Here is a 23,273-nt window from a genome sequence, read left to right as displayed (position 1 = left end):
ATTTGAACCCGTCCGCTTTTGTATTTTATTCTCTTAGATATGTAAGCTTTTTATTCTTATGATTTATACTCGCAAGGATGCGCCACATAATAGAAATGGAACGAGAATGTGCATAGATTGTTGTAAAAAAATGTGAATCGTAAAGAACGCCGTACCTATATTTTATGCAAATATCAAGAAAGTTGTACGAACGAAGAATACGTCTTTTAAGTCGCCAATGCAATTTTTTTATACATGGAACTCATTATTTTTATCTCTATAAGATGCATCTCTCTCTCTTCAATTGGTCCCTCATTGCCGAGATCGTGACTCCCTTTGATTCCGTCAACTAGTTGTCTCCATCGGTCCCGTTCTGTAGCTTGGTGGAGTGCGTCTTCTTTTCTTAAGTTCTTCCGCTATTTGGTCCGACCATAGTTTGGGACTTCTACCTCTATGCCTTTTTCCCTCGATTTTACCAATAAGATGCATACTGTTTTCAAAAAATAAGTCTCGCAGAGTTTCTCGCAGCTGTATCTTCTCGGTCCGTCGTGTGGGGTTCAAACCGGTGGTGGTTTTTTGACATTCATAAGTGCATGGCTAAATTTAAAGATGTCAATTTCCATTTTCTCTAATGATAATGACGTTGCAATTACATAATGCAGTCATTATCTAAACAATGCCATTGTCAATGTCAGCTGAAACCAAAGCTGCTTACGTCAACCCGTAGCTTAAATGCGTCTACGAAACGCGTAGAGCGGTTACGACTCGTAGCGCTATCTACGCCTGATTTGCTCCGTAAATATTATGTAAGCCATGTTATCGGACACCGTAATAATAGTTCGTTAGCTCGAATAGGTTATAACTTATAATGATTATTTTGCGTTTAAGAAAAGGGTGCACCTACACTACCTACTCTTATATAAATAAATAAATATTACAGGACATTCTTACACAGATTGACCAAGTCCCACAATAAGCTCAAGAAAGCATGTGTAGTAGGTACTCAGACAACGATATTTATTATATAAATACTTAAATAACTACATAGAAAACAATCAATGACTCAGGAACAAATATCTGTGTCATCACACAAATAAATGCCCTTACTGAGATTCGAACCCAGGACCACCGGCTTCACAGGCAGGGTCACTACTACCCACTAGGCCAGACCGGTCGTCAAAACCAAACACAAAAGAAAGCCAAATACAATTAAATTATTCCTAAAAGCCTGTTGAAATGGTAAATCGTAAGCCTTTTGCGGTCTAGCTTATTCTGGTGACGTGTATTCCATTTATGAACGGAGCGTGGCACTCTGACCTTTGTCCCACGCGATATACGAAGCAGGTTCTTAAAGGTCTTATATCTTCCTTAACTACTTGTAAACTCGACCTTAATTACTCAACAATAAGTTACATTTTCGCAGAGATGTAAGTAGGAAAATAGGTCGTAAGGAAAATCTGTTTTGTATTCGTAGAATATCGATATGCGCTTGGTTCTGGTTGAAGGAATATAGGTTGCGTAGGAGGCTCTGCTTTCATCGGACTTGATTAATTGTGATGGAGTTACATTTGATCGCCGTTAAAAAAGTTAACTAAGTCTTTGATTTACTGTAGGTATTTATGTTTGAGGCTTAAAGGCTTAAATTGAATCGGGATTTGTACCATCACGCTCCGGAATTGTTGGGTTCTAGCTAAATTGGTTCAATAGAATTATAGCAATAGCGCTATAGAATTTCCAATTTAGCAAGAATCCTAAATGGCATAGCAATCCCGTGTGGTGATTGTACTGTCTGAGAGATTGAAGCAGTGAGTACTGAATTGAGTAGCTTATTGGAGCGAGTGATGGATTGTGCGAAAGTACGTTGTGCATAACGCGCAGGTATGGGTATGGGGAGGCCATCGATCTTTCGCGAGCTTGTGAGCAGCAAATGTAAATGTTGTTAGCAACACATATTAACTCACATTATAGATGGGTCTAACGCGAATTTTATTCAATTACCTTGATTTACCGACGTTTCGACACAGGTTTCACTGGTCGTGGTCGCGGCTGACGGATGTCTTAGCAAAATGTCAAAACAGAGAAATAAATCAAGGTAATTGAATAAAATTCGCGTTAGACCCGTCTATAATGTGAGTTAATATGTGTTCAAAACGCGTAAGTTTAAAATATTATATTGTTAGCAACAGATCATAATCATCATGATCACAGGTCTTTACGTCTATTGCAGACGATTTATGCATTGCTGTTTAGACAACGGGTTCGGTAACTGTGGAGGCCGATGCGTGAGCGGCACGACCTCCCACATTTTTGGCAGAGAAAGCTACAGATACAACATGTGTTAACTTAAATAGCCTTAAACAAAACATAACCTACGAGCTTAGATTTTTATTGTTACCTTCATATACACATAATAATTTAAAGTACCTAAACAGTTTTTTACGTCTGCCGCATGCATCCGGATAGGTGGGCTAAGTAGTATAGCCACTGATGCCGCAAAAGAAGCGCGGACGTGGCATGCCCAGACGGAGATGGCGGGATGACTTGGACGCCTTCATCAGTGGCTGGCCGGAGAAGGCACTACAACGGGAGTCATGGAAATCAGGGGGAGAGGCCTTTGCCCAGCAGTGGGACACCACAACAGGCTAAAACCAGTTTTAAATGTACTGACTGACGATTTGGCAAAGATTCATTCAAAGTTTATGTGATTGTGTGAATGACACACATTAAAGAGACCCATGCACGTGGAAATTACCTAAGGTCAACAACCTGAAACATAATGATGATGACTTGGTATTTAGCTACTAAGGCCTGTACCGAGTGCGTTAACCTTTAGCGCCATTTTGACAAAATGAGGGAAACCATATAAAAACACTGCCGACGCCTACATACTGATTTTCAAATGCATTTGACTTGTTAAAATTATATTGAAACCGTATACACGTATGTGCGCTCTCTCGCTCTTAAGGGCAGTCGTTTTTGTGCGAGCACAACAAACCGATATTCAAATTGAATTGACATTACATTGGGAAAATCCTTTTTTAAATACAGGCGTTTTTCTTCGTACCATTAATTACCTGACTCCGCCAATATAAAAGCCTGAACTTTTACGATTTAAAGGCGCAATTGAAAGCGTATTTGAACGCTTTTAATTAACGCGATTCATTCCATCGTTTAGTTTAGAGACTTTAGAGCGATTCAAAATTAAAAGTTGCTCTGGATTTATGCTGACATTTTATTCCTCCAGTTAACAAGCAGTTTTCAGGGCTATAAAACATCGATGGAATATACCGGGTGTGGCCTGTAACACGAGCAAATAATTAAAACATAGACTGTACTCCTCAAACGGTGACACTTTTGTTCAACAACTTTTAAAAATTATGAGGTATTTAGACTCCATATTTTTCAAGCCGTGGTGGCCAAGTGGATATGACGCCTGACTTTCAATCCGGAGGTCGCGGGTTCAAATCCTGGCTCGTACCAATGAGTTTTTCGGAACTTATGTACGAAATATTATTTGATATTTACCACTAGCTTTTCGGTGAAGGAAAAACATCGTGAGGAAACCTGCATACATTTGCGAAGAAATTCAAAGGTGTATGTGAAGTCCCCAATCCGCATTGGGCTAGCGTGGGGACTATATAGCCCAAACCCTCTCGCGCATGAGAGGAGGCCTGTGCTCAGCAGTGGGAACGTATATAGGCTGAAATGATGATGATGATATTTTTCATACAAAATAAATATTATCTTTAATGGACGCCATCGCCGCGCCATATCATTGTGATTAACGTTGCTTGTCACGCCTTAAACATAACAAAATTCGCAATACATTGCGTGTTAGAATAAATTTTAAAGTGTATTAAAAATCAAACCATAAGTTATTTTTAAAAGTCGCTGAACAAATATTGGTCAGTATGAGGAGTACAGCCTACAGTTAAATTTTTTGCTCATATTACAGGCCACACCCGGTATATAGTATGTATATGTGAATAACAATAGAAGTCTGACTGACTAGAGCTTAAACATTACCTAACACGGAAATTGTGTACTTTTTTGAAAACCTTTTATCCAAGCGAGAAACGGTGTATCGGGTAATATTGAAAGCTGCGTTGGTGACAAAGTGAAAGTAACATTAGATTGTAGATACAAGCAGTAGATTGTCCCGGATAAGAGCAACCTTGGTGTAGAAAAGCTGGATAAGATTGATGTTCATATCAAAACGTCTTAATCCGGCTCTGCCATTGGTAGACCTTGGCGCGAAGCCAAGGTGACAATCGTTTGCGCTACGACAACGAAATGCTTTGTGTCTCTCTATCACTCTTCCATATCAGTGCAACCGTCCGCTACGGAGCGTAAGCGATTGGCATGTTGGCTACGCAGCTTTAACTGGTACTCAGAGCTTCGTCCATATGTCGGCGGCCGATCATAAGATCAGGCATATCGTTAAATTCCTAGGCATATCGTGAAACCTGAAAATCTTTGACTCATTCTCTGAGTCGACGGAGCCCCGCTAAGCGGGGCTCCTATTTCTGGGCAGTTTGCCTTTCGGGCATATGAAGCAACCTAACGAACCTATCCTACCTACATATTGGTTTAATGTGACTATCGTCAAAAAATTTCACAGGAACATTACGATCTGCCTAATCTTACGATCGGCCGCCGACATATATATGTCGCAGTAAGATAGATATAGCCGTTATATAGTTATAACCCTAGGGATATAATTATATGACGTAACATAGTTATACGAAAGCGATTCATTACTATCTTACTAGGTATATAACTATAATACGGCTTTAGTTTAGTGATATAGTTATATTACTGGATTAAATTTAGTGAAATAATTGTAAGTAGGAGTACAGCGGTGCGGCGGAGGTATAGTTATATCCCTAGGGATATAGTTATATGCCGTATAGTACGTAACTACGTATTATAATCATATTCCTAGTAAGATAGTAATTGTAGGTATTAGGAGTGCGGCAGTGCGGCGGGGGTTTTGTTATATCCCTAGGGATATAGTTATATGCCGTATTATAATCATATTCCTAGTAAGATAACTATTATATATATTTTCATGCTGCTATTTTTAAGGGTTTATGAGGCATTGCGATCGATTCACAAAAGCTGGCGCGAGATTTGACAGAATTTCAATGAAAATAGCTGTCACTCAGTAGAAATCTCGCGCCAGCTATCGTGAATCGACCTGTACTTTTACGTAATATTGCTAAAAAGTATTATACGGCATATAACTATATCCCTAGGGATATAACTATACCTCCGCCGCACCGCCGCACTCCTACCTATAATTATTTCACTAAACGTAATCCAGTAATATAACTATATCACTAAACTTAATCCAGTAATACAACTATATCACTAAACTAAAGCCGTATTATAGTTATATACCTAGTAAGATAGTAATGAATCGCTTTCATATAACTATGTTACGTCATATAATTATATCCCTAGGGTTATAACTATATAACGGCTATATCTATCTTACTGCGACATATATATTCCGTCGCTGTGACCAACGGTCAGTTAAGTGTGTTAGTAATTGTATTGTCAATGACAGTAACGCGACAGGGATGACGCATCGGCTCGCTGCAGAATGCATCGCTGGGCTGACTCATCGATCAGCACCCTTCTGCCTAAATGGGATATAGGGGAAAAGAAATGCACCGTTACAATCTTTTTGTTTGGCATTTGGATATGTGGATTCTATTATTTTAAACACGGAGATTGATATCGGTTTCTGTAGCGGCTACAGCGCATAATACTTGTATTGTCAGTAATATAGAGGTATAATCGTGGTCAACAAAAAAAAAACGCATAAAAATGTGTTGTTCAACCTTGCTGCGAATAAGTGAATTATAAAAAGATAGTACCCGCTTCCTGGTTCCTATTTACATCTTCTCAGGCAAACATATTCCGTTTTGCATTTGCGTATCGAACTTTGATATAATTAAGAAAGTAAAAATAAACAATATTCACTAAGAAAACCAGCTTTAGCGGTCCTACCCTTTTATACAAACAAACAAAACAACAACACAACAAGACAAAGACAAGTAGATAAACAAAAGCTTCGAAAGTCATAACATAGATGCGCTACTCGCTAGAGGTTAAAAATAACTATGAAAATCTAAATCTCGGTCTTAGCTTACCATCAGTTTTGATTCAATCCTTTAAAAAATTTATTGCAAGGTTGCATGGACCATTTGAGGTATTGATATATCAAATTTAATCCTTTACTATTGATTTGATAGGGGCTCTAGTCGTTTTAGAAGTAGGGTAATGCTTTCATCCCGCCCTTGACTCGCTGCAGTTCCTACATTCGCACTGGTCCTTGGGAAACCAACGAGACTTGGCCTCTAAATCCACATGAACATTATGTAGTCGCAGAACACAGTTATATCGGTATAGATAAGTCGACCTGTGTCTCGCAAGTGGTTGGATTCTCATGTTCTCAAGAACGAGGTCTGGGTACGTAATGTCTCTGCATCTTACGAGGCGAGGCATTGCATAGTAAACGGTGGCTGGGTTCGTAATTTAGTAAGTTTGGTGGACTTACATTCGATAGGATCAAAAAGCCTTGATGATATTTAGAAGTGGGATAACATGTAACTAATATGAGTATTAGAATGTTGTGAAGGGAACTAGTAGAAAAAAATAGGTAAGTATGTAATAAGGGAAAATTACGCCCGGAGACAACTCGTTAAAAATATTTTTGGCAGTATAAACTCGTAGGTATTTTGCCATGAAGGAGAATAAAAATGTGTTTTGGACCAAAAACTATAGCTTTATAATAAAAATATGCTTGTAGGTACAGCTTAAACGACAAATTCTATGCTTTAGTTAATTTACCACAATTTTCTTGTTTGTTCTTACAATTAGATCGTTTACCAGATTACGTCTAGAGGTCGTCTGGGGAAGCAGTTGAGCCTATACAAACAGGCATTATAGGATTCGAATATTTTAGATGATGTGAACTAAACAAAGCTGTGTAGGTTAAACTCCCTGAAACTTTTCCACAAGTCGTTATTATTGTCATATTTCTTTGATTGGTTTGTAGGCCTAGAAACCGATTAGATGTTATAATGAGTTAATGACGTTCATAGCCCGTGCGTCTCACTCGCTCCAAGACATAAACTAACAAGTACAAGCGAAATGTAAGTACGCGGGGATTGATATCAAAATGGTAAGTTCGAGTTATAGGAGTGCTCCCGGTACTGGTTTTCTATACAAATACAGTACTGGAACCGGGAATTCTCGGTTCTCGCCATTCAAACCCAGCACCGGGAGCATTCGCTCCATGAATATTCACGAAAATGAATAATTCCATATAAAATTACCCTTTTTCAATGTTGATGAATCTTGATAAATTGTGTTAAAACGGCAACTCGAATGGCCTTACTCAAGTTGTTACCGTGTGTCCTAAATCTTTTAGTACGTTATATTTTTTTAGCGAATAAGTTATAAATACTGTAACAGTCATTTTATTAAAATAACATAAAAAAACAGGTCCGTTTTTAACAGCCTGACAACCGACCTCACAGATGACATCCGATACTTATTGAACCAAAATCGAAGGGCCCTATCAGGTTCCTTCCCTTTGACGTCTTGCTTCGAGCCGATGGCAAACAGGCCTTTGAGCCCCGTCTTGTGATAAATATTCAAATATTCATAGAACTCAGAAGACTGCGCTGACTAGGCGAGAAGTGAGTGGGCAGACAGACTTATATTTAGTTAGGGATTACGTAATACATACTCGTATTCTTATGATTAGGTTAGGTACATTGAAAGTTGACGAGGATAAAAAAAGAACGTAAACGACATTTTTACTTTAGGATTCGGTCACACTGGAATTATTTTCTATATACACATTGTCATTGATCTGTAACATCAATAAAATGATGGTTCAAACAGTGTCCATAAGAGTGCGGCACTCCCGCATATGACTAGTAAGTCCAATGCCAGAGCGGCAGCCGCGACCGCATAGCTGGCAGGAGAATGCCGTGCCCGGTGACGAAGGTGGCAGAACGGCGCGCTGGTGTCTCGGGTCTAACCTATAGTGTGACGAAGGTTAGCGTCCTATTAAATATTAGCATTCGCAACTTCATCGGCGTAGGATGATGATGATAATGACGATTGCTAATCTTCCTCGGATCTCAAACTATCTTCATACAAATTTTCATCCGAATCGGCTCAGCTCTTTAAGCGTGAACAGGTAACAGACAGACATATAGATAGAGTTACTTTCGCATTTATAATATTAATAGAGACGTAAAAGCGAAAAGTACATACTTTTCAACCTTACACGTGTAGCCAAAAATAGGATAGGTAGATATTGTCGTTTCATTATTATATAAACAAGAAACACCTACGACCTTTGGGCGTCATGTTTATGAAATTAAACTGAGCCTAAGAATAACTTCCCTCTACATATTCCCGAAACCTAAGGCCTGCCGCAAACTCGCGAATTTTCTTAGCATCTACGACTGAGCTTTCAGACCATTATTTAGATTTTAGAAGAGAGAAGTTTCGTTAGCCCTTCTTTTTTTTAGTCATTGATTCATATTTATTACCGCAAAAGTATTGTAGAGAAAATTATTTTTTCTCTTACAAAGGCTTATGCCAACAATGACCATAGAGTTACTTGATTAACGGATTTTACACACAGTACCCTTAGCTGGATCCGCCCTTGGATGTAACCTGAATACCTATACCTACGTTAAGATGAAGGAGAGAGAAAGGGAGAAACAGAAAATAGATATTAAATCGCAAATACTAAGACATTTCATTAGTTAAAAGTGGTCGTTAGTGTTCAAGTTAACGGCGACCTAAGAAGCCATTCTCCAGCGCCTGGTATTTAGATGTTAGCTCCATCTCGCAGCCTACAAAGCGCTACAATTATCCAGAATGGGGTCTCCAGGCGCGGTTGTTTCTAATTAACTTGTAATTACTACATTAAAAAGGACTTTGGCTTTTATTGTTATTTCTCTTTTGTTTTGTTGCGATAAAACCTGCATAACTGTTGGATTGTTGTTTAGATAACGTTTAGGAAATAAATGGAGTTTGCTTGATTTATGAACTGGGAAATAATCAATGTCGTTAGGTAGGTCGTTTACTTTGTTTCTTTGCCCTCTCTTCTATTGATTTGAGGATTTTATAGGTAAAGGACATAGGCTACTTTTATTTAATATTTGTTATTGGGTTACATTGATATTTTGTAATGGTATAAATGGTATAATTATATTATTAGACAATTCTCTCAATCATCAATCCCCTGGTTTCTATCCCTATTCGGGGTCAGCCCTCCTGCCGGCCTAGCCAAGGTTACAATCGCTATCGCTTCGACAACGAAACGCTTTGTGTCTCTCTATCACTCTTCCATATTAGTGCGACAGTGACAGTTGCATTTCCATCGCTACGGAGCGTAAGCGATTGGCATTTTGGCTACGCGGCCTGATCCTCTTTCGCCACTCTTATTACTGCAAATGTTTAAGATTCTGTCTTTGAATGCGTTCCTTCACAATGAGTTAGTCATGTAAAGCGTCCCAAGTGCATATAAAATATAAAAATAAAATAATACTGCAATTGTGCGTATAATTAAACAATTATACGATCGTAAAATTGCACCACCATAGTTCTATTACCGGTCACAGGTATTATTCATGCAACAGAATAACGATTTAATCAAATCACAACGTAAATAAATCTTGTTTTCCCCAAGCATTAATCAGCTGTCCTGATTCCAAAAGACAAACTGAAACAGTTCTCTGTTCCCTGTTCTCTGCGGGACAGAACTTCGCAAACAATCGGTTTGTTCTAATTAGCTTCTGTTTGCCGGGCTAGATGAAAATGTAGGTCCTTGCGGGCTTCCTAGTAAATACTATAGACTAACAATTGAACTTTACTATGGTACCTGCTTGATGGTCGGTGTGCTGAGAAATCGCCGCGCCGCCTTCTTGAAAAATGTATTTCCTCCTTGAGGTACTTGCGTTTTAGGTAAGTACTCTGAATTTATACAATATCACAGAATAAATAATAGTACTACCGTACAGAACGGACACTTCCTACAAAACCGAAGTTTCAGGCGATTCAGGGACATGGCACTATCCCTTTCGGCAATTTAGGGTTGACAAAATTGAAGTCTTTATCTTATCTGTGGTCGTGCATGCAAAAGGACGTCAGTGATGCCAACCCTAATAATTGCTCGGAGCAATGCTGAGCCGAATGGAGCCGAGTTTTAAATATCAAATACCTAGAGATTTCGAACTGTATCCTTATTATTTTTTATTATGAATGACGTAAAAATCCTCGATGAGAGTAAAAATACGACACATCCACACAGCTTGTCACGTCTCGAATGTAGGTCACATGAAATAAATACGACGATGGCTACAGTTTATTATAAAATTCCATTGTTTCCACAAGTCCCGCGAGGGGTTGCGTTTGCGTTCAATTTCATAGCAATATTTGTTGCGGTACCCAGCGGGAGGCAATATCGCGGTGAGCGTACACTTCGCGTTAGTTAGCTCTAGTTCAGTGGGGGTAGTAACTTCAATATGTTATTACTGAATAGTTTAAGAGCATTTCGTGGGGCTGGTTGTTGCTTGTTTAGTATGTATGAAATACCGGTAGCTACGCGTCGCGCTTCGTGAGAGACTAGATTACAGTTGTACAGTCAGCCTCAATAGTACCGGATGAAACAATGCACCAAAAATTATCTGCCGCCCTGGAATTACAATTCGCGTTGTACTTTTACAAAAGTATGTGTCAAAAATTTATTGTTTTACATGACTCTGGAACGTAAACAAAATCACAATTCACATATTACGTTTATTAATTCGCTTGTCAACCGAATTTAAAGGCTTATATATATGTATACAATAAGTTTAATAAATATTTTTTTCTTTGCAGGTAAGCTTTCTTTCTCTTCGACAATCGTAAGTTAAACCGAACAAAATGTTTTAGAAATATGTGACAGAATATGTTTATGAAGTGCTACTAATACTTCAAATAGGTCTGCTTTTTAACTACCTAAGGGCAATTTTCAATACATGTTATGTTACGAGCAAATTACACCACGTATTACGTCAATTTCTCAATAATCGGCGTCGAGCAGCGCAGCGATGATCGCCCGCGGTCAAATATCATAAAATGGAACGTACGTGCGTGCTCCGACGTGGCCAATAACCGCCAGAGCCTTTGTGTGCAGTGTTTGTAGGCTGATAATTATCTATGAACGGTGCAGGGAAATGTTCAATGCCCAAGAGCCCAGATGCAGGGAAACGTTAAGGTTTCCACTGAAGGGCTTTCAGTTTATATTTTATTACTACTAAGTACCTTAAGTCTCAGGGGTTTGCGATTAATAAGGAAAACAATCACACCGCACCAGAACCACTATTACTCCCTATCCGTTTTCCCTATGTCGCATTGTGAAAGCAATAAAAAGCAATTCCTTTCAATAACAGGACACTTGTGGAAGTCCATTGACCCGACGTTTTCCGCGTTCCATTTCACTTAGTATCTTTCCCGGCTATCTCGGCTTGTGGTATATACGTTCTTTATCTGATGGGAATTTCAATGACTACAGAATTGTCTGTCGCATGGGTCTGGCGAACAATTTCTACATTAGGTTTTTTAGCAGTCTACAGTAACTATCCTTTGCTCGGTGGACCGAGGTCGGTAGACAATGGAATGGTTAAGACGCAAATTAAATAATTTGGCCAAGTCCGAGATAGCTCGAGGCATTTAGTGTTCCGTACGGCTACCATCAGTTTGGCATTGACATAAACGATATCGTGAACGTAATTTACTTCCTATAGGTATATCTCTTTCGCACTAATATGTCAGTACGAGCGAGATGCATAGAAACTTAGAAAGTAAATTACGTTCACGCCCACGGTAGCGTTTATGTCAATGCCAAACTGATGGTAGCCGTACCGCTCGCATCGTTACATTTTACAGAGGTTGTTTGCCTGTTTTTAGGATACCGTATTCAACTACACACACAGAACAATAGTACAAAGTGTCTAAGTGCGAAGGCCGAAGGCCGAGCTTTAGCAAAATGTCATCGCTTTAGCCCAGAGCAATAGTACAAGTGTCTAAATGTGAAGGCCAAAGGCCGACCTCCGCGTAGCCCGAAGGCCCGAAGCGTCCAGGATGTCAGTGCTTTAACACAGAACAATAGTACAAGTGTCTAAATGCGAAAGCCGAAGGCCGAGCTCCGCGTAGGGCCGAAGGCCCGAAGCGTCCAGGATGTTAGTACTTAAACACAGAACAATAGTATAAGTATCTAAATGCGAAGGCGGAAGGCCGAGCTCCGCGTAGGGCCGAAGGCCCGAAGCATCCAGGCTGTCAGTTCTGTGTTTAACCACTGACATCTTGCAGGCTTCGGGCTTTCGGCCCTACGCGGAGCTCGGCCTCCGGCCTTCGCATTTAGACACTTGTATTAATTACCTGTGTTTAGAACTGACCTCCTGGATGCTTCGGGCTTTCGGCCCAATGCGACTTCAGCCTTTGGATCTTGCGACTTAGACACTTGTACTTAAAAATACTTGGAAAAGTTACGGGAGGCGCGCGTCTGTCGGACGCTTCGGATCTTCGAATCGCTCCTTCGGCCTTTGCATTTAGTTTAGATTCTTGTACTATTGCTTTGTGTTTGAATACCGAAGTCGAGCATCTCGCGAATGCTTGATGTATTATAATAATTTAGAGTAAGGCCAAGCGCGCACCACGATTTTTTGTCCTGCGATAATTTTGTCGCAGAAATGCAACGTATGTGTTTATATGTTAGTGCGCGCATATGCGACAAAAAAATCGCAGCGATTTTAAAATTGTGATTTGTCACATTTTTCCGCGATTGTCGCAAAGTGAATTGCAGCATGCGGAGTTGTATGGCCCCGCGCGCACTATGATAATAAAATCGCACCCTGGCCGGACCTCAGTCGGCATTTCGCTCTCCAAACCCCAACACCTCGGCACCTGCATCTCCAATGGAGTCTCAAAATGAGACGCTAGATGTTGACCATTTAATTATGGAAATAGACGGGGATCACCTTTGTGTTATAAATGCTCAAAGTCATACAGCAATCGCATATTAGACACGTTTCATGACAAGCGACTGGTACGAAATCCATGTTGAGAATGAAGAAATCGTCGACTTTTTCATCGCAGTGCGCGCAGTGAATTTTCTGCGATATATTACAGCGCGATTCTAAAATCGTGTCGCAAAAATTAATATCGTGGTGCGCGCTTGGCCTATAATACCTTAAATGTATACTCCTTCAATTTGAATTTAGAACTCATTATTATTTTTTATTTGATTTTGTTTCTAGTTCTATGCCATATATATAGACTTTAATATTATTTAGAACTGCTAAAAAACAAGATCGGCTTATTTTAAATATTTCGTCAATTTTACCTTTGTTTCTAAAAACTGTGATATTTAACTGTCATATACTATTAATGTCTTCCAAAATTATTTTCTCGTAACAGGACTGAGGGGCTACCGCGAAAACCGAAATTCGCAATTTGCGGGGATCTTTCTCTTTTACTCCAATGAAGGCGTAATTAGAGTGACAGAGAAAAATGCTCGCAATTTGCGAACTTCTATTTTCGCGGTTATAGCCCTGAATCTTGTTGCTCACCGATCCGTTCAAAACTATACATAAGACATAAGTACTGAATATAATTAATAGATATTATAATTATACAATTAATACAGAAATGTAATGGTACTTAATGAAAAGGAATATTGTGTATATTGTTTCGACAAATCAGATACTCTCAATAAAATCTATACATGAGGCCAAAGCTGTTCATAAATATTAAATGACTTTATTATCTCTATACGCCTTACTAACTCTATGTGTCCTAATATTGTGGAAAAAAAAAACACAACGACAGTCAAGAACCGAATTCTTAATTTGAATTTTTCAGATTTTTGAGATGCCTAGTCCATTGGTTGGAAAGCCCGTTCGAAATTGAAACTTATTTGCAATATAATAAGGTCGTATTTTGTAGATCTCTCTCATACTTATAGTAGGCTATTGAGATAAAATTAAATATCCCACAAAAATAAGCAAGCAGAATTAAACTTTGTGTCAAAGATATAAGTCATAAATTTCAATGCCAAAGTTTTAACCAAGGATGTTTCTCGCCTAATATGAATTGACCAGTGTAAGCATCAGTTAGCTAGCCCTAAGCAACCAAAGGTCAAGCTGCAGTTGAAAAACTAATAAAGATAAAGTTACTGACGTGCGCTGTGACGTGGATTAAAGGATAAAATGAGCTCACGTAACGAAACGTAAGTATGCAATGCGTTATGACAATCTGAACCCTGACATTTGTATGTTTGGAAATACACTGCGTTGCGTTGCGAATGACAAGTATGTTTCGTAGAATACACGTGTACATTTCAGTGTTTATATTGTCATAACACATTGCATACGTCGCGTACGTGGGTTCAGTTTGTCCCTAATACCTTTACTCCATCTTTCATATCGCTTTGAGTTCCTCGCCTCGAGCTTCGTACATAGCCAAAGTATACCTACCTACTACCTAAGTACCTACTGGTTCGCCTGATCGATCTGGGCTATAACCGCGAAAACCGAAGTTCGTCAATTGCGGGCATTTTTCTCCGTCACTCTTATTACGTTTTAATGAGAGTAAAAGAGAAATTCGCAAATTGCGGGGATCAATTTGCGAATTTCGGTTTTCGCGGTAAGCCCCCCGTTCGCCCGCGCTCGTCGTGCATGTGCAACGGGAATATGTATGGCTTTGTATTCTACACAGATTCTGTGTAGAATACAAAGCCACATATTCCTGTGTCACAGAAGTTATATGTGACCGGGGCTTAATTCGACAATTCAATCCAGTTGTTGCTCTATGTCCTTGCAACTCAATGCAAACCGTGAAACCAGCAGTATATGCCGTTTTTGTGCTAATAAGATCCGGCTGAGCAAAGAAAGCGTCAAATGATAATCAAATGTTATAAATAACGTACAAGTTTAAGTTAATTAATAGTCATAACTAAAGGTGGCAACTGACGAACCTTCCAACAGTCCAAATAGCGTGGCTGCAATCCAAAATCGGTCCGTGAATGTCAAAAACGTACAATGTTTAATATTAAGATGCCATCCATTTGGATGAATCCATTGTAACGGCATCCATTTGGAAGGCGCGTCAGTGGCCTGCTTAAACGCCTCTTGGAGCTTTAGTATAGGTAAATTACATACATTAAACTCAATTAAACTAATACAAAATATACAAATTATGACACCTTCCCTTAAATCATACATTGCAACTTACCCGGCCAATAAAAAACGTTCTGGAACTTCACTGTCAGAAAGCACACATACATATAAACAATTGTCACTTTTAACGACCCGCTAAAGCAAAGCATTTGTATTTGCATTTTTAGTGTTCCGTACAAAACTTTGTTTACGGAACACTTATGGGATCACTTCGGTCTTGCAAATCAGTTAAATACGTTTTTCTCAGAGACCGTTTGACATAGATACCTAAAATTTGGAACAGTTATAGCAATTACCACCACTCATATTGTAAATAAGTCAAAACTGCTTATTTCTTATTAAAGGGGGATGTTAAGGGGATTATTTTACTTCGATATTTAAAAATTATGTGGACTGTATTCAAGCGAATTACGAGACGAGATACGAAACGATATACCGTGGAACTTAGGACAGGCTAGGTCAATTGGTAAAAGCACTCACCTTGCTGAGCTGTAGATGACGGTGCAGCTCTCGGTGGAGGCTGGCGCAGGCTTCTCAGACCTTCGGCTCGTCTAGACTTACCTCGAATCCGAGTTACCTGGACCAGCGTGGACACCGAAACGGAGCAGGAGCAGTGCTTCTTCAACTGATTAGCCTTCCACAATGAGTACACACAGTTTACAGACGAAATTGAATCTTTTAGATGAACCGAGACGATAATATTCGAAAATAATAACTAGCGCAGCGAGATGCGCCCGACATGTTACATTTGCGATACGAGAAGGGGAGGGAATATATTTTTTTTTTTTAAAGTTTGAACGATAATGTTGCCAGGCGAAATTATTTTAAGACTACAATCCTTAACATTTTCCGCCCACCAAAATACAACGTATTTTCCACAAGTTTGTACTGTTATTGTCAACTGAGGACAAAATAGAATCGACATGGCTCAGGGTTTATTTTCCTATTACTATATATTTTTTACTTTAATCTAAATCTACGATAAAATTAATACTTATGACTATATGATAGTGAATTAACACTAGTTTTGTAAAGGTAAGGGACACAGTTTAACTATCGGACGTTTAAGTTCGCCCGATTCTGTGCGAACTGTGACAACTCGACAAATCCCGTCACTTCCTGGATGGAGTTGTACCACCCGGCCAATTTTCCACTTCATGGGGCTACATTGCTCATTGACAATGAGCACGAGCGTCCCGACGACAATGTTTTTCTGACCATCGAACCATTTGTGGCGTTGCTGCAATGTGTGCAAATATTCGAGGTGCCACTTGCGCCAGAAATCTTGATGGATCTTTTGTAATAATTTCCATCTCTGAAGTGGACCTAATTTCGCATCTACCATGTTGCTTTCAGGCAATATGGTGAGCGGCTCCAAAGTAAGGAAATGTCCGGGGGTCAAAACTGACAGGTCGTTTGGGTCCGAGCTGACAGGGGACAAAGGCCGTGAGTTCAGCATCGCCTCAATTTGGGTCAAAATGGTATAGAATTCCTCAAATGTAAGGCGCTGAGAGCTCACGACGCGAGCGAGATGTGTCTTTACTGACTTTACACCAGCCTCGGCTAACCCCGAGAAATGTGGGCTGCCGGGCGGGTTAAAAACGAAATTTATTTGTTCTGCACGTGAAGCCTTGGCCATGACTTCTTGGAGCATATTGGATGCGCCAATAAAGTTTCTACCCTGATCCGAGATCAGCCTAGAGCACCGGCCGCGGCGCGAAATGAAACGGCGCAGAGCTGCGAGATATGCCTCTGTGGTGAGCTCTGAGGCCAGCTCAAGATGTACTGCTTTGGTGGCAGTGCATACGAAAACGCAAATATACGATTTAAATGTGCGTAGACCACGGCCCCGGGCCAAACAAGTATCAAAGGGACCAGCGTAATCTACTGCCGCTGACGAAAATGGTTTAATTTGATTAATTCGAAACGATGGTAAGTTGCCCATTATTGGAGGAGATGCCATTTTAGGCCGAGCGCGAAAGCACTTCATACAAGATGAAATAACCGAATTTATAGCCCTTCTTGCCGATAGAACCCAGAATTCTTGGGCTAATAAATTTTGCAATGTTTGCAATCCAGGGTGCATAAACCGGTGATGGTAATCCTCAATGATCAGCGTAGTCAACCTATGATCACGAGGCAATAATAGTGGATGTTTCACATCGAACGACAGGTCTCCTTTAGAAAGGCGACCGCCCACCCTTAGCATTCCACGCTCATCCACAAACGGCGCCAATTTCCGCATGGGCTTCGATAGAGAGTGGGGTGACTTATCTGTCAACAAGCACCGCAATTCTGAAGCGAAAGCTCGCTCCTGGACATGTTTCACGAGAAAGTGAAGAACTTTCGTAATTTCTTCAGACGACAGGTTCGGATCTGTGATTTTCGACAATGATTTTTGCAAGTTATGCATGAACCGAAAACAATAAGCGAAAATACGCAATATGCGTTGTAAAGACGAGAATCTGCTTAAGATGTTGTCAATCAACGATATATTAGAGTCTGTGAACAAACTATAGATTTTTTGCTCGTTCGAAGCGGCTTGATCTGAAAGGATCTCAGATTGTGGCCAAGATTCTTGAGGATTAGACAGCCAAGTAGGCCCCGCCCACCATAGCGTATTCTGGATTAAATCAGCAGGTAACAAACCGCGGGAGCCGCAATCCGCTGGATTATCCGAACCAGAAACGTGGTGCCAATTTTCAGGGGGGACGTTCTCTTGTATGTGCGCAACCCTATTCGCCACAAAAGTTTTCCACTTTGATGGACACGAGCGAATCCAAATCAGCGCGACAGTAGAATCTGACCAAGCGTGGATATCATCAAAAGTGTGAAAATCTTTTAGAGCTTCTGTAAACGAGACAATCAAATCCGACAACAAGACAGCAGCTAACAGCTCACATCTCGGGATAGAACATTTACGAAGTGGGGCCACTTTCGTTTTAGCGCAACAAAGACGCACGACAACGGATCCGTCATTTTGAACGACACGACAATAAATGACAGCACAGTAACCCTTCTCCGAGGCGTCACAGTACCCGTGGAGCTGTAACGATACGAAAGATACAACCATTCTACGGGGAATGGACAACGAGCTCATTTCCGCCAATTGCGATTTGAATTTACGCCATTCTTGAGCGATAGCGATAGGAACCTCGCTGTCCCAATCGACACCAGAAACCCATAGAAGTTGTATTAAATATTTTGCGAAAAATACGACAGGCGACAATAGACCCAGAAGATCAAAAATACGAGCGATGTCCGAGAGGATCGATCGCTTCGTACAACGACAATCATTCAAGGAGGTCTTGAATGTGAAAGTATCTTCCTTGGGAAGCCACGACAAACCGAGAATATTTAACGATAACGATAAATCATGGACGTTTTCGACATTGTGAAGTTGACCTTCAAACGACAAGGGAGGATCAACTTCCACCATGTGACCACAACGAAGGTAGTCATCCATGAAATTGACATAAGCTGTCCGAAACTGAGGATTCAATTTGAATTTCCTCTCTAAATTTAAGAGACGCTTGAGAGCTATCTCACGAGAATTTGAAAACCTGGGTTTATCCTGAGGGTCGACATAAGTTAATGGTACTACCATCCTACCCTCGGGAGTGCGACAATATGAAGTTTCCATTTGGTTTTCACACGACATTTCTAATTTCGACAAAACGATATTTTTGGGAGGATCGACACTTTCCAGTTCCCAGAAGCGCTTGATATTATTGTCTAATGATAGACTCGACACGAGATAGCACCTCTGAGTATCACCTTCTGAACCTTTATGACAACGAGAACGAGAAGTGTTAACGTTTATAGGGCACTCACCCATTACCAACCAGCCGAAAACAGTGCGGACAGCTATGGGCTCATCTGCGTTGCCCTTGACAACGCCAGATTGTAGTGCAGCAGCGAAAAGGTTGACGTTAACCAACATGTCTATTGGTCCAGATTTGTGGAAAGACGGATCAGCAAGATCTAAATCCTTCAGATGCCTCCAAGAAGACACATTCAGTGGTTCTGGTGGCATATCATGGCAGATCTTGGGAAGCACGAACGCTTCAAACGAAAATTTGCATGAGGAGTCCCCATTCGAAGGAACTATCTCACAATCGACAATTCCAAAAGTGTCAGTCGATGACAGACCAACACCGTTCACCGTTGGTGAATTATTTCTAATTGGTATTCCAAGTTTTTGAGCGCACTTCAATGTTACAAAGTTACAAGCCGAAGCATTATCCATCAATATTCGAATTGGTACAAAATTATTAAATTTATTTTTTATCAGCACGATAGCTGTCGAGAACAAACTTGGTGCATTTGCATTATGCACAGCCAATGCCACTTGGGTCGGTGGAGCTGTTGGTTCCAACTCCTTATCCTTTTCGAAATGCAATAATGTGTGGTGTCTGCGCTTGCAGATGCCACAAGTCACCGATGATTTACAATTTTTAACCGAGTGTGATGGCCTACAACAAAGTATGCAAAGTCTCCTCTCCTTAACCTGAGCAAACCTTTCCAATGGCTGCAGTTCCAAAAATTTAGTACAGTTATCCAATTTGTGTCCCGGTGCGGAACACATAGCACAGTTGCTCACTGGCGGCACAAGGAGAGCAGGCTTAGCCTTATTCGACACTGGCTTACTATACACTGGTTTACTAGATAATGTTAACGACTTACCAACGCTGTTCTCTAATGCCTGGCTCCGCTTTTCAATAAACGAAATTAATTCCTCATAACTGGGAATTTCTGTGTTTGATTCAAGTTGCAACTCAAAAGCTTCCTTACTACTAACATCTAATTTTGACCAAAGTGCATGAAATAACATAAAGTTCCTGTCAGGCAATTGATACTTTGATAAAATTTCTAAGTTTTCCTTAAAGGTTCGACATACTCTAACTAATTCCGATGCAGTCTTGGACTTCGCCGCCTCACAGTTTAATATTTTTTCATAAAATATACTGGCAATCACCCTTTTTTTCTCAAAATGTAATTTTAGTGTGTTATAGGCCATTAAATAATTTTCATCACATAATGGGTAATTTTTAATTAAGTCGTAAGCATGGCCGGTAACACTCGACAACAAATAGTGCAATTTTTCTACTGCCGGGATATTTTTACTGTGAATCAGCGAGTCAAAGATCTGGATGAACGACACCCAATTCTCAATTTTCGAATCGAAAGGAACTATATTAATTTTAGGTAATTTAACACTCGAACTTGAACCGCAACTGTCACTTTTATTTAACACTTCAGGTTTTATTTCTGCTAAACGTATTTTTATGGATTTTACCATTTGTTCGAACTGTGATGATATTTCTAATTCACTTGACCTATCACCAGCTGGAATCGCCGAAAGCAATTCAATTTGAAAGGCATGAAATTCACTTTCAAGTTTAATTACATCTTGTGAACAATAACCTTGCAGATCGGAACTCTTTATATACTCCATCCGCACGAACGCATAATCCCGACCTACACGGCTCTTGTCGAAACTTTCGGACGAATCCCCACCAAGTGTCATGTTTATTTTGTAAAAATATGTATATTGAATCACTAAAACAACAACAAAACTATTTGATTCGATAACAATGATAGGTTATGATTTTCAATTGACAATTTGTCAAAAATGACAGCTAAAAGTTGCGTTCAGAAACGTAATTAATTCGACACACAATTTTAGTCCATGAACCAAACGCTCGATAGTTTAACTAACGGAAAAACGCCCAAGCCAAGTGTTTCAATCTTACCCTCCAATGTTTTTATGATTTTACAATGAACAATTTATTGACGAAAATTGATATTTAAAGCGAAAATAACCACGGTCACCTTACAAGTTATCCGGATCGTGGGACCAAAAAATGTTAAGGGGATTATTTTACTTCGATATTTAAAAATTATGTGGACTGTATTCAAGCGAATTACGAGACGAGATACGAAACGATATACCGTGGAACTTAGGACAGGCTAGGTCAATTGGTAAAAGCACTCACCTTGCTGAGCTGTAGATGACGGTGCAGCTCTCGGTGGAGGCTGGCGCAGGCTTCTCAGACCTTCGGCTCGTCTAGACTTACCTCGAATCCGAGTTACCTGGACCAGCGTGGACACCGAAACGGAGCAGGAGCAGTGCTTCTTCAACTGATTAGCCTTCCACAATGAGTACACACAGTTTACAGACGAAATTGAATCTTTTAGATGAACCGAGACGATAATATTCGAAAATAATAACTAGCGCAGCGAGATGCGCCCGACATGTTACATTTGCGATACGAGAAGGGGAGGGAATATATTTTTTTTTTTTAAAGTTTGAACGATAATGTTGCCAGGCGAAATTATTTTAAGACTACAATCCTTAACAGGGGAAATTTAGGGGGTTGAGAGGGGTAGGCTGAAACTTTTTTCATTTGTAAGAATCGTGTGGGGTACCATTAGAAAGCTTGCAAAAATCAATAGAAACTTTAGAAATTATTAGAAATAGTTTGCTAACGATGTTGAGGGAGGCAAAGACCTGTATAAGACTTGGTGTTTTTGTTTGTGTAAGATTTTGTTTTTTTTTCAGTCTATACCTTCGCAAATTTCGTGACATGGCCGTACGAGGCTTAGAGCATTTAATAACTGGAGTCGCCTTTAAGAGCTTACCCCTCTGTCGAAAACTAGCACAATTGTGCAAACTTTTGTATGGTCTGACATGGCTATTTGTACGTTACGTACAAATCATGTAGAAATAGCAATACTGACGTCCCCTCCCCTGCATAAATCGGCAGACTGTTTCGTAGGTATATTAGAAAATGACAGCCATGATGTCTCCAGTTACTAAATGCTCTAAGGTACGAGGTAATGTAATATGGCAATTATATCTTCGTTTAAATTTTATACAACTTGTGAATTTCGTATAGACATACTGAAATTACTTAAGTATCTGGAAAGGTAAAACTTGATAGTTAAAGTGATATAATGATCATCATGTCACCAGCTCTCATTTTTATGTTGAATATCGTCAATGCCCCCATCAAATTGGAGTTGCGTGATGCGATCGGTGAGGTGATGTCAGACGTTAAGATTGACGGGTGAAGTTAACCCCATTCACGCCGAGTTCAGCGTGCCCTTATGCCCTCTGTAACATTGTTTACTCCCGATTTAGGATTTTATCAGTCTTCTTTCCCCTGCCCTTATCCCACGTTATGTGGGGTCGCCGGGTGCATTACGTCTGTTATAACTACTTTTCATATATTATATAGTTTGATATATCGTTATTTTGAATAACGTAATAAATGGCATACTACCGTAATACATAATTAACGGTAAACATAATGTTATTATTGCTATAATGGTCATAAGATATATTTACACTTCGTCTAATATACCTTGTCATATTTATTACATACTCTAAAGCATATTATTTGTTATAACAAGTGACATCTCATAATTATTTGTGTGGCATAATAGTTGCATGATATAAATGGGTTAGGTTAGGTTGGTACTGCGACTCCGCACTAACTAATAACTACCTAACAAAAGGAGGGTTAGGTTAGGTTAGAACTTTGGCCCTCTGTACAATAAAATACTCTAGCAAAAAAAGTGGTTCAACCCTAACCTAGGGTTGAACTGCGACCCCCGCAGAACGAAAACCGTGAATAAATTGGTTAGGTTAGGTTAGAACTGTGACTTCCTTAGAATAAAATAGCTAGCAAAAGCAGTACGTACGTAAGCAGCCTGCGTACTAGTTATAAAAATTATGCAAAACTTTACGTTATCAGTAAATGAAATATGACAAAAAATATTATACAAGATATGTATTTATACTTGATAAAATTGTATGAAGTATTACGTTATACAAAAATATAATATAATAAATGACATTATAAAACATGTCTGTATACTATTTGAAAATTATATTACATTAGGCATTATATCAATGACAGTTTGGATGAAATCACAATATAATAAAGGAAACGTATAATAAAAAATACATTATAATATACAATAATATATCAAACGGAGTTATAACAAATGAATGATAGTTTTTAG

At 39.6% G+C, this 23,273-nt stretch overlaps 3 protein-coding genes across 3 annotated transcripts in view; 1 reads left to right on the top strand and 2 right to left on the bottom strand.

Annotated features, from left to right (window-relative positions):
• Nucleotides 1-23,273, bottom strand: part of LOC134672869 (uncharacterized) — a 267,272-nt gene that overhangs the window by 45,692 nt on the left and 198,307 nt on the right. The window lies entirely within an intron of this gene.
• The window catches only part of LOC134672984 (kinesin-like protein unc-104), a 160,832-nt gene that overhangs the window by 45,391 nt on the left and 92,168 nt on the right, over nt 1-23,273 (top strand). The window lies entirely within an intron of this gene.
• On the bottom strand, nt 15,614-21,505 carry LOC134672935 (uncharacterized). The gene is made up of 2 exons (XM_063530887.1): nt 20,725-21,505; nt 15,614-20,042 (listed from the first exon to the last, which is right to left on the bottom strand). The coding sequence occupies exon 2, from the start codon at nt 19,825-19,827 to the stop codon at nt 16,261-16,263; it is 3,567 nt and encodes a 1,188-aa protein (XP_063386957.1). The 5' UTR covers nt 19,828-20,042; nt 20,725-21,505; the 3' UTR covers nt 15,614-16,260.

The sequence above is a fragment of the Cydia fagiglandana genome, chromosome 17 (assembly GCF_963556715.1).
Source record: "Cydia fagiglandana chromosome 17, ilCydFagi1.1, whole genome shotgun sequence".
Lineage (NCBI taxonomy): Eukaryota > Metazoa > Arthropoda > Insecta > Lepidoptera > Tortricidae > Cydia > Cydia fagiglandana.
This window is presented reverse-complemented; position numbering and strand designations above follow the sequence as displayed.